The sequence below is a fragment of the Crinia signifera genome, chromosome 1 (genome assembly GCF_055691185.1).
Source record: "Crinia signifera chromosome 1, ASM5569118v1, whole genome shotgun sequence".
NCBI lineage: Eukaryota > Metazoa > Chordata > Amphibia > Anura > Myobatrachidae > Crinia > Crinia signifera.
Genome location: NC_139217.1, coordinates 351,875,619 through 351,888,069, shown reverse-complemented (window position 1 = coordinate 351,888,069; position 12,451 = coordinate 351,875,619). Strand labels below are relative to the sequence as shown.

At 41.6% G+C, this 12,451-nt stretch overlaps 1 protein-coding gene across 1 annotated transcript in view; it reads right to left on the bottom strand.

The window, feature by feature from the left end:
• Nucleotides 1-12,451, bottom strand: part of LOC146008496 (serotransferrin-1-like) — a 47,954-nt gene that overhangs the window by 28,775 nt on the left and 6,728 nt on the right. Inside the window, exons 5-10 of the mRNA XM_083147853.1 lie at nt 11,346-11,508; nt 9,846-9,910; nt 7,322-7,479; nt 4,899-5,085; nt 3,946-4,094; nt 55-145 (exon numbers count right to left, since the gene is read on the bottom strand). Of these exons, the coding sequence (XP_083003979.1) occupies nt 55-145; nt 3,946-4,094; nt 4,899-5,085; nt 7,322-7,479; nt 9,846-9,910; nt 11,346-11,508 (813 nt within the window). The remainder of the gene's footprint in view (nt 1-54; nt 146-3,945; nt 4,095-4,898; nt 5,086-7,321; nt 7,480-9,845; nt 9,911-11,345; nt 11,509-12,451) is intronic.

Here is a 12,451-nt window from a genome sequence, read left to right as displayed (position 1 = left end):
ATACTAACGATAACGTAGAGCATAAAGGCGAGACTATAAATACATTACACTCACCCCAGTATTCCACTGCAGCCGGCTGAAGTCCACAGCTGCCAGCAATGTATGCATGAGTAGCATCTAACGACACAGCATCCGCCTCATTGCCCTGAAGTGATGATGCCAGAATTGACAATGTCGTCACTTAGAAACCACTGTGCCTCGATATCCATAGAATACTAAGCTACATTCATAGGTCAGGAATTATAAATTGCAAATATACAATGAAAATCCATCAAACCAATCATCAGTGGTTATTTTCATGATTGGAGCTGTACAGCTCTTCTTAAACACTACATATTGGAAGGAAATCTACCTGTTAGTAACTATGGGGCCTTATTCTAGTTCACTCTTTCTGACAAAATCCTTCTTAGAAGGACAAAACCATGTGCACTGCAGGTGGGGCAGATGTAACTTGTAATTTGGGGCAGCAACAACCCATGCAACCCACACATGCAATCAAGCAATAGATTAAGTTGTGTAATTTAAAATGACACAGGGGAAAAGTATTGAACACGCTTACTGAAATGTAATACTTCGTACAAAAGCCTTTGTTGGTAATGGCAACTTCAAGATGCTTCCTGTATGGTGAATCTAGTTGCGTGCATTGCTCAAGTGAGATTCTCTCAGACACACACAGTCTTCCAATCTCGAAGGTTCTGTGGGCCTCTTCTATGAACTCTGATCTTTTGTTCTTTCCATAGATTTCCAATAGCATTCAGGTTAATTGATTGGCTGGACCATTTTAGTAGATTTATTTTCTCTCTCTGAAACCAACTGAGAGTATCCTTGGCTGTGTGTTTGGGATCATTGTCTTGCTGAAATGTCCATCCTTTTATCTTCATCAACCAGGTAGATAGCAGAAGATGTTTTATCAAGAATGTCTCATTTTTCCATTTTTTCATCCATCCTTCCTTTAATCAATCATATGATGTATGCAAGTACTGACAAACAGCCCCACACCATGATGTTTCCACTTCCAAACGTAATTGTTGGTATGGTTTTTGGGCAGATGTTATCATTTCACCTCCAAACATGGCAACCAAAGAGTTATATTTTGGTTTAATCTCACAGTATTTCACAAATGTTGTGCAACAAATCTTGATTCTAATTTAGACTTGACCTCTAATTAGAGAATTTGCAAATCAAGCAATAATCAAAACGACTTTGCATGTGTATAACACGCATTGCGCATAAGTGAGAGGAATGACTGAACATGCATATGGATCATAATCGCAGATTGATTGACAGGAATCATTTTTGAGAAGGGTCTGTGACATCAGTGATCGCCACTTCATACAGACCATGGCAGTTGAGCGTATTACTTATTGTTTTCTTTCAAACAATTGTATCTGCTAATTATAGGTCTCAATTAAATGAGACACCGGAATCGATGTAAGTATCAAATGATACTTTCCTTATCTGCTGTAGGGTGGTCTTTGTGGGTCTTATACAACGGGTCACACATTGCGATGAAAGTAGCACATATATAAGAGACAGAGGATAAAAATAGATCACAATATTGATATAACAATTTTTTAATCATCAGTTAAAACACCTAAAGTGTAAGAGGTTCCAGCGAGACTGGAGCGTGCTACTAAAGAAACCGTGTTTGAGGTTCTGGAGCCTTGTATGTTGGAACACCTACATGCTAAAGTACCATTGCCTTATGGTAACACCTCCACTTTTACCAGTACAGCTGAAAAGATATAGTTTTGATTTATTTGATCTATTGGGATCTATTATCCCCTTTCTCTCATATATGTGCTTCTCTTGTTGCAACATGGTACATTTTGTATTAGAGCCCCAAAGACCACTACACCAGATAAGAGAAGTATCATTCGAAATTGACATCAATTCCTGTGTTTCATTAAATTGAGACATATTGAAAAAGAAAAAAGCTAATGGTGGAGCGCTCAAATGTGCTATATTAGCAGTATAAAAAAATATATTATGATCAATTGGGTATCACAATTTATAAAAAAAAAAGAATAGATAAAAGCCAGTAAAAAAAATGCACAATAGAAAATGCATTTTTATTGTGATTTTTTACTGGCTTTTATCTGTTTATTTTTTATTTTTATAAATTGCATTAATTATATGTTAGATTAAAATAAACATTAATGTGATACCCAACTGATCATAATATATTTTTTATACTGCTAATAAAGCACATTTGAGCGCTCCACCATTACCTTTTTTCTTTTCCAATACCCTTTGCGGTGACTGACCAAACACCCCCCCTGAGTGTGAGCAGCTGGCTCAACCACCCACCCCACAAGCACCTGTAATTTTCACCTCAGTGATTCTTCTTTCCATATACTTAGCACTGTTAACTTGTTGTCGCTTTTCACTACTTTTGGTTTATTATCCTTAATTACAGGGTTTTAACTATGACCTCTAGCATACATCAGCTTAGTTCATTGCACCTAAGACAAATGACCCACATACCTTTTTAATTGATCATTCACTGTCTTTTTGAAGAACTCCACAAGTGGTCCTTGGCTCTTGGACAACTCTTCTGATAATTGTTTTGGTACTCTTTACTTAGCACGGCGGCCATCGCGGGCATTGAATGCACTAAAAAATCGGGTGCGACGCGACCGACGCGATGCCCGCGATTTCCCATAGGGAACAATGTTAAATGTCTCAATTGACCCGATTTTCCTGTTCAATGCCTCAATTGACCCGATTTTTCCATAGGAAACAATGGTAAATGGCCCACAGAGGCCAAATAGGCACCCTGAAGTGTGAAATGGCACCCACAATTGTTAACGCCACCCCACGATCAACGTGAACCCGAAGCGTGGCGAGCGGTGGCGGTACCTGTGAAGGACGCGAAGGGACGCGTTTACCTGTGAAGGTATCCGCGTTCGCTCGCCACGCTTCGGGCTCGGTGGCTCGCTGCGCTCGCCACACTATTCTATTCTCAACTCCACGCCGACGTGGATAGTGGGGGTATGAAAAGGTCGTAGGACGCGTACCGCCACCCCTCGCGGGCTCGCTGCGCTCGCCACGCTTCGGGTTGACGTTGATCGTGGGGTGGCGTTAACAATTGTGGGGGCCATTTCACACTAAAGGGTGCCTATTTGGCCTCTGTGGGCCATTTAACATTGTTTCCTATGGAAAAATCGGGTCAATTGAGGCATTGAACATGAAAATTGGGTCAATTGAGACATTTAACATTGTTCCCTATGGGAAATCGCGGGCATCGCGTTGGTCGATTTTTAGTGCATTCAATGCCCGCGATTTTTTAACCTGCGATGCCCACGATCAAAATCGTGGGCGCCGTGTTAGGTAAAGAGTACCATTGTTTTCACTCCTCTATCATAAATCTTGCGTAGGACACCTGATCATGGCTGGTTTATGGTGAAATGATGTTCTTTCCATTTCATAATTATGGCCCCAACAGTGCTCACTGGAACATTCGGCGAAGGGTTTCAAGAGAGCTCTTTGCTTTTACCCATCATGAGATGTTTCTTGTGTGACACTTTGGTAATGAGAAACCTTTTTATAGGCCATTAGTTGGGAATGAACCAGTTTATATTAATTTCCAATGCAAGGAGCAGGATTGCTTTTTAATTGCTGATAGAATTCAGCTGGTGTCTTGGCTTTCCATGCCTTTTTGCACCTCCCTTTCTTCATGCGTTTTATACTTTTTCCCCATGTCATTTCACATTATTACACATTGTTACATATAACTTCATTTATGGACATGTATGGTTTGATTTCCCATTTGCATGTTTGGATTAAATGGGTGGTTGCTGACAATTGGTGAAGATTTAATTACAATTACAATCAGTAAGGCTTGGGGGGGGTGTCAGATAGGGGAGGGTTTTTATAAATAAAAATCTTTCACAGTCACATGTGATTATTTCCTCACTGCACATTTTATTTTGCGCTCTGTACCTTGATCATCTCGATACACCCAGATAGAGAGGTTGCTTGGACACAGACCAGCGGATCTGTCCTTACTCTCAGCGCCCAGTCTTCACACTTCCTCAGCTCGGCTGAACTGATACAACACCAGCGGATAACGCTTTGATCCAGAGATATACCTAATATGTGCATATGTTAAAACACCACAAGGGCTCAAATTGTACCAAATGACTCCTAATTAGACAAAATAATAAAAAAAGTTAAGTATAGTACAGTATAGGACTACTGGTCACTGTACATGGATTACGTGTACTACAAAACCTTTGCTGAATTCCACAATTTTATTTATTTGTTCTTTTCAACTCCTAGAGACCTTTCAAATATGTATGAAACATGCAGAAATCCATATAAGTACATGCTGAGGACATATAAATTATTATTGTATATATTTAAAGCTATATGTTTACTTTTGCCATGACTCCTCACAATTCCTTTGTTTTACATTACATCTCATTGACCTATTGGGGTTCAAACCTAAGGTGGAACAACTGATTGCCCATCATAACAAATGCAGATGCTTCACACATGAAGATATTTACAAAACACTCTTTTGAAATGTGTAAATACACCCAGAATTGCATTATAGGGGTATTTTAGAGTTTTGTCTACCGGGTTCAGTGTCCTTGTCCTGCTTGTCATTTATCCTGCTCACTTCTTTGCTTGCCCTGACCTTTGCTGTGATTCTGAGACCTCTATAATTTTGGAGCCTTGGATTCTGAATACTGACATTTGCTGCCAAAGAGTCCACAAAAAACACATTTGTTTTTTTTTCCTACAACAGTCTGAATGGAGCAGTTGCTTCAGTAATAAGTACTGTAAATGTATTTTTCCATTTCTTTTTCCATTTCTTCATATTCTAGCTGTAGACAATGGCTTAAGCAGTATAACAAGAGGGTAGCAGAGTAAGATCTTGAATTGCTCACCTTCATGACCTAGGCCCTTTAACAGAGCCACATAGTCCATTCCAAGGACCCCAGTCACATCCATATCATCTTCCAGCACCTGTAGTACTTGTGTAGAGTCATGATAAAGAAGATTCTGCCCACCAAAGGTTTCCGATGTAAAGAGAGAAAGGCGGTTCTTGTATTTCCCATCTCTACCAAATAAATTCTAAGCAGGAAAAATACATATTATATAAACAATGACTGTAATACAAAGCAAGATGCTGACAAAAAAAAGCCAAAAGTGTAAATTAAATAAACACTTAGGTAATTTCCTCCCTTCCTCCAAATAAATAAATATAAGAAAGTTATTCACACAGATGGTGGTGAGTGTGAACAACATTCAACACGTATGAGCACCTTAATAGTAAGTAATACAATTAATTAAGAGAGCGCACTGAGGTGATTCAATAGTAAGAATCCAAAATTCTGTGTGCCAACCTCTCAGAAATTTTTTCCCTCTCCATTGCTATAATGATGGTGTGTCCTAAGAGTATCTCTTTCATTCCACAATTTAAAGGCATTAGCTTCTAGTCCCAGGGAACCCAGGGCTCCACATGTATGCATGTATGTGTATATATATATATATATATATATATATATATATACACACATATATACATACATACATACATACATACATACATCTAGTTTCTGTGTGTAACCGATACACTGCCATCTGCTGGTAGCGAGTGAAACTACATCTTTCTTTTTCACACATAGGCCCTTATTCTGATTGAATCAGACAGCTACACATTCGTTTGGATGTGTGGGTGTGTGATCCATTCGGTCAGATATGTGTGAACACGTATCCGACCGAGTCAGCCAGAATAAGGCCCACAGAGAAACACAGAGGCAATCACAATGTAGCAGACTAGCTTTCAAATCTTTTGCTTTGAGCGGGCTTAACTAGTAGTGGGATAATCAGTTACTGGTATAGCTGGTAATCAAGGCAATACATGTAGGGGGTGGGACTGGTGGTCTGTTCTACTTGAACCAATTCTTTATGTTTATTTGGGGTAGCATAGTGACATTTTGACATGTGTCACAGCAATTACTGCAGAACTACCCTAACTCGGTTATGCCCTTTCTAAAACATTTTTCCAGGGTACTTTTTTTTTAATATATATATATATATATATATATATATATATATATATATATATATATATATATTTTTATTATACCATGTCGTGAGCAGAACCGCCTCTCTAATACGGTCTTTTTCTTGAGTCTTGAGAGATGGTATGAATAACCAGTGTACTTTTGATTTGTTATTTCATTTTGCTAATGTAACACAAAAATCTGATGTTAAAACTTGTTCCAATAAGAATACACACTTTCCTTCACAAGATATTACCCTATGTGATTTGCTAGATAGATCTGAGTGGGGAACCTTTTTTGTGTCAAGGGCCATTTGTATGGGGGAAAAAAATCCTTCGGGGGCCATATGTAAAAAAAAAATCTTACAAATTGTCCTGCTGCAGCCGTCCCACGTTCCGGCGGCTGCCGCTGAACAGGACTGACAGTCTCCGGCTGCTGTTGATCAAGAGGAATCTCGTGAGAACTACCGACCTCTAGCGAGAATTCCCCTGTCCTTGACTCCCGGCAAAGCCACCGGAAGGGTGGGCAGGCCACTCAGACTGGCTACAGGGGCCACATACGGCCCCTGGACCTGAGGTTCCCCACCATTGTTTTAGGGCTTGATTTGTAGTTGTGTGAAAACCCAATAGTTTGTGTACAGCTCTGATGATGAGAGATCAGCGCATGTGCAGATTCCTGTGTGCTGCGGCCATTTAGGAGCAGGGAGGAGGCAGTGATGGGGTCAGTTTCCAAAGACAAAGGTTTTGTGGAAGTGGGGAGGCCAGTGTCTGTGTCTTTCAACGCAGATTTTCTAGCCTCAACTATATAGCTTAGACAACCCTTCTGATAAGCCTTAGGCTTAAGATAATGGCATAGAAAATGGTCTCTGATGATCTTTGGACCAGCACTCAGATATGCGATGAAGACAGTAGGCATCCATTGCCTTCAGATGCCTCCTACATCTTTGGATGCTGCAGGATCAAATACCAAATACCATCCAACTCTAGATCACCCCCTTTGTGCACCCCAACTCTGTATCACCCTCTTAGTGGAACATGTGGGATCACAATTTCAGCTAATTTATTTTCCCCCATGTAACACTATACGACAGTGATGGATAACCTTGACACTCCAGCTGTTGTTAAACTACACATCCCAGCATGCCTTGCATCAGTTTTAGCATGGCCAAATAGTAAAACTGTAGCAGCGCATGCTGGGATGTGTAGTTCAACAACAGCTGGAGTGTCAAGGTTAGCCATCACTGCTATACGACATAATCATATTCCTTGTAATAAATCTATATGTGTGCATATGTACAGTACCTGAATCAAATTAAGAAATCGCTTAGTAACTCTTTTCATGTGTCCTCTGGTGACAACGGCTTTGCTGGGACCCTGCCCCAAATTGCAGGATTTGTAAGATGTAAGATTGGCTGTTGATCCATCTGGACATAGGAGTTCAAACTGCTCCTGCTCTGAATCTGGGTAAAAGTAAATATCATAATCATATAGACCATATCTATTATCTTGTACTGGGCTAGATACAGTAGTTCATTGCTGTGCTATTGTATCTCTGTACATATACCACAGTGTGAGTCCACACATCAACATTACCCCATTACCTTTGATCTGACTGGGGCACTCACTGCATTGTCCATCTGTGCCCTGGTCATATCAATATACTGCAATGCAGTGGTGGCTCCAGAGGCGGGGCTGCAGCACAGTCCAAAATCTAAATGGGGAGAAACACCAACTGCCAGTGAGTCCGTTTGGAATGGCAGTTGGTGTCAGTTGTTGGGCCACCCCTACTTGAATTTTGAACTGTGCTGCAGCCCCTCCTCCCCTGCTGCAATGGCAACCTCAGCTGAACTCTCACTGTGTGCATGGAACTATATGACAACATTGACACTATCCATCAGCTTGTCCAGATGACTGTGCATGCGCAGACTCCCCCCCCCCCAGCTTCCGGCTCAGCACATCACAGGGACCGTCCGTCTCCTTTCGGAGCCCTGTAACAGTGCCTGGGGGATAGTACATTCAGGTGATAGAATCACATTTTACAATCCAATCCTGGGCGGTAATATTCTGCCCAGATCGCATTGTAAATGCTATCCTTCATAAATGGGCCCCTTAGTCACGCTCATCATTCCACACCAATCACCACGTGCAGCTCATGTGGCAATTGGCATGATCACGGCACCATGCACATGTATCTAATTTGCACCTGTGGCCCATAAAAATGCAAATAAGCAGAAATACCGCAGCATTACGGATCTCTGTGAGTACACAATCCAGCATAGCCCATCTGTCTACACATCCTCACACAACCTAGGCAATGTCCTAAAACGCTGTCCTAACCCCCATTCAGCCAAAAGTGGACAGAAGGTGTAACATGTAGTAGGATGCGATTTTTGGTAAGGTTCCAAAATCGCACTAAATTGCATGTTTGAAAATTTCATTTTCTGTCCATAATCGCAAAATTTCTGGGGGTAGAAATTGAATTTGTATGCCATTTCTGGTGATTTTTGGTCACGGAAATGGGCGAATTTTGAGAACGGAACTGTGCAATTTTTTACACATGGTACGGTTTTTAGTCAAAATTAAAAAAAAAAAAAAAACAGCCCTGGACTCATTGAGCTGGTCCTGGTTCCAAAAATAAGGGGGACAAAAATACTGGTGGTCCAACAGCCAACAGTGTCATGCCGTCTTTTTTTTTTTACATTTTAACTTAAACACATTTTTTAAAACAGAACCATGCACAGCTCACATTGGGCCTTATTTTGGTTCACTCTTTCTGACAAAATTTTTCTTAGATGGACAAAACCATGTGCACTGCAGGGGGGCAGATGTAAAATGTGCAGAGAGAATTAGATTTGGGTGAGTTATTTTGATTCTGTGCAGGGTAAATACTGACTGCTTTATTTTTACACTGCAATATAGATCTCACTTTGAAGTAAAACCCCACCCAAATCTTATTCTCTCTGCACAAGTTACATCTGCCCCCCTGCAGTGCACATGGTTTCGTCCATCTAAGAAGGATTTTGTCAGAAAGATTGAACCAAAATAAGGCCCATTGATCTGTGCATGGTTCTGTCAAATTTGCCAGTCTAAACCTGTATTTCGCACCCTATTAGATTTCCACTTTTTTGCACATAACAAAACATGTGATTTTTACCGCTAAATGTACAAATAAAATCACACTTACATTTACGATTTGTTTTAAAAAATTTACAAATTCTGGCATTTTTTGATAAAACTTTGCAAAAGTCATAAAATTGCATCCTACTATATGAAGATGCCTATAACCAGTACTATTCTGGAAAATAGGTCCAGGAACTCCAGGGGTGTAACTAGATCATTGTGGGCCCCAAAGCCAAATCTTGAAAGGAGCCCCCAGCCAAAGTTGTGACTACAATGCTCCTTAGGGGGGGTGTCGGGGGTGCTGCGAATGGGGGATGTGAAGAGTGAGAAGGAGAAGGGAATCTGTGTGTGGAGGGAGGGGGGGGGGGGAGGGCTGCTGATGGGGGACAATATAGGAAAAGCTGTGGAGTCTTGGAGCAAGCCAGCACATGGCCTGAAGAGCTGGTTGAGTGATGGGTTACGGGGGCAAGGCCACGTGCTGTGCTCCTTGCTGCAGTGACTCCTGCAAGCAGCAGAAGCTAGGAGAGAAGAAGCACTCCAGTTTGTGGGGCAGCGGCAGAATTCCGCGGAAGGGTAGGTAAGTACACAGAGCTGGGCTACGACTGGGTGCAGGGGGAGCTGCGGGCCCTGGGAAAAGCGAGAGAGAGAGAGAGAGAGACGGTTTGCTTACTTAGCATAGGCTACTGTTTGTATTACAGAACTGTACCTGTTGCACTCATTATACTCAGATGATCCAGGAATGCAACATCCCCTGCATTGCTCTTCAGACACCTACATTAATGCAAAAAAAAATTAGCATTCTCTATATGATGTTATAATTTCAGATCAATCAAGTTTTTTTTATTGCAGTCTGACTTTACATACACACTGCATATCAAAAGATAGTCTAGAACAGGCATGTCCAACCTTGGCCCTGCAGCTGTTGTGAAACTAAAAGTCCCATCATGCCCTGCCACAGTTTGCTATTAGGAAATGCTAAAACTATTGCAAGGAATGCTGGGATGTGTAGTTTCACAACAGTTGGGGAGCAAGGTTGGACATGCCTGTTCTAGAAGATATTTTGGGTGACATTTAATAGGATGAGAGATTCAGAAAGTGAGAGATTTGTTAAGAAAACTGCAGTTTTTTTTAAGTGGCAATCATTTACACTGCAAAACCAGTTTCATTTTGCAGTGTAAATGATTGCCGCTTTAACAAAACTGGAGCTTTCTCACCAAATCTCTCATTCTATTAAATTTCACCCATTGTATATATTGTATATATTGTATGGCTAAAAAAAATCGAAAAAACAAACAAAAAACAGTACACTTTTCATTCTTTGTATTATATGGCAACATCATATTATAGGCCCTTTTTCTAGTTCACTCGCAGAGGCACATTCCTTCTGAAATGGGCAGAACCATGCGTGCTGCAGGTGGGGCAGATGTAACTTGTAAAGAGAGAGTTAGATTTGGGTGGGGTTTTACTTCAAAGTGAGATCTATATTGCAGTGTAACAATAAAGCAGTCCATTTGAGAAGGAATTTTCCTCTGTAAGTGAACCAGAATAAGACCCATAGTGTGTGAAATAGTAAATTTGCCATTTGCTATTGGTATTGACATATACAATAAATAAACAATTTGTTCACAAACAGGGGTACCATGCAACAAGGCACTCACATGGATACCTCAGGTTGGTGGTCCAGGATGAAATCCAATTATACATGGTCAATGTAATTGGCAAACCAGTCAGTGGCGTAACTACCTAATTTCAGCGCCCTCCTCCCCTCTGCACCCCCCCCCCCAATGTCCATCTGTGGTCACGGTCCCGTCTCTCCCGGCGCCGGCTCCTGCTGCTATAATGAAAAGTGACTCTTAGAAAATGGCTGCCCCATACTGCAGACAGAAAACTGTCTGCAGTATGGGGGCAGCCATTTTCTAAGTGTCAGTTTTCATTATAGCAGCAGGAGCCTTCAGAAGGGAAAACTCTTCCCAAAACGTTGAAGTGTTTGCTTTTCAATACACATTTTTGCTTTTTGAGTGCCGCCTGATTATTCCCGCATGTTACCGGGTCCACCATAGCCCCTTAGGAGGGCACCGGAGTGCACAAACCCCAGCGGGGGTGGCGGGAGTGATATATATATATATATATATATATATATACACACAAACACACACACACACACAGAGTACTACTGTGTACTGTGTATCATACCTGATATACATACCTGAAAGCTCCATCAGAGTCAAAAAAGGGCTCATTGCTGCTGGTCTCACAGAAGTGATTCTTTTCCCGTACATAAGATTTGTATCCCTGGCAAAGTTCACATAAGCTTGGAGAGGAGACGCCAATTCCAGGAACACAACTTGCATTGAAATAACCACTGACAACTGAAATAATAAGCAAATGGTAATTTATGGACTGCAAAATGTATGCTCCAAAGTGCAATTACAACTTTGGATCTGCTGCGTGCCTATATATGAATAAATACTCTTGAGGAATGTAAAGTGGTCTTAGTGTAAATCACCACAGGTATTTAGAATGCTGGAGAACTGCAGAAGTGTGTCTCTACTACCTGCAAGCATAGTTGTCTAACCCAGACTCATTGTGTACTGTGGAGTCTCCCGCTGCCCTGCAAAGTTCAACAAACCCCCCTCATTGCCTACTGCACTACTGGGAATCAGGACTCTGCCCGCATAAATCTGGAGGCAAGCCAGAGCAATGCAAGATGTCACCACAGAGGCAGCTTCATACTACAAACTCCATGCTCTGCTAGACAGGAAGTGTGAATAATTTCACTTCCTGTCTGAGGCTAAACTGACAGAAATCCAAATACAGACAGAACCTGCGGAATAGCAGCAGCAAAATCTGCCACAGCAACCACTGGTAGCAAACAGGTAAGAGCTGGATGTGAGAGGGAGGCAGAGACATGGAGATTGGGGGTTCAAGGGGCTGATAATACTACTATGGGAGAGGGGAGGAGGCAGAAACATGTAGAGTGGGGACTGATAACACTGCTAGGGGAGAGTTGAAAGCAAAGATATGGGGAGTGATGGCTCAGGGGCTGATCACAGTGCTATGATAGGGGGGGGGAATACATGGAAAATGGGGGTTTAGGGTGAGATGACATATCTATGGGAAGAAGGCAGAGGTATGGAGAGTGGGGGTTTAGGGGGTTGATTGCACTGTTATGGGAGGGGCCAGCTACGGCGTGGCAAGGGAAATTACAGTGCAGTACACAGCACTCAACAACAAGCCATGTTTGCCATTCTAATGCCTACTATAATTTCCCTTATACCAGGGCCTAATTCTGCATGGATCGCTAATCATAGA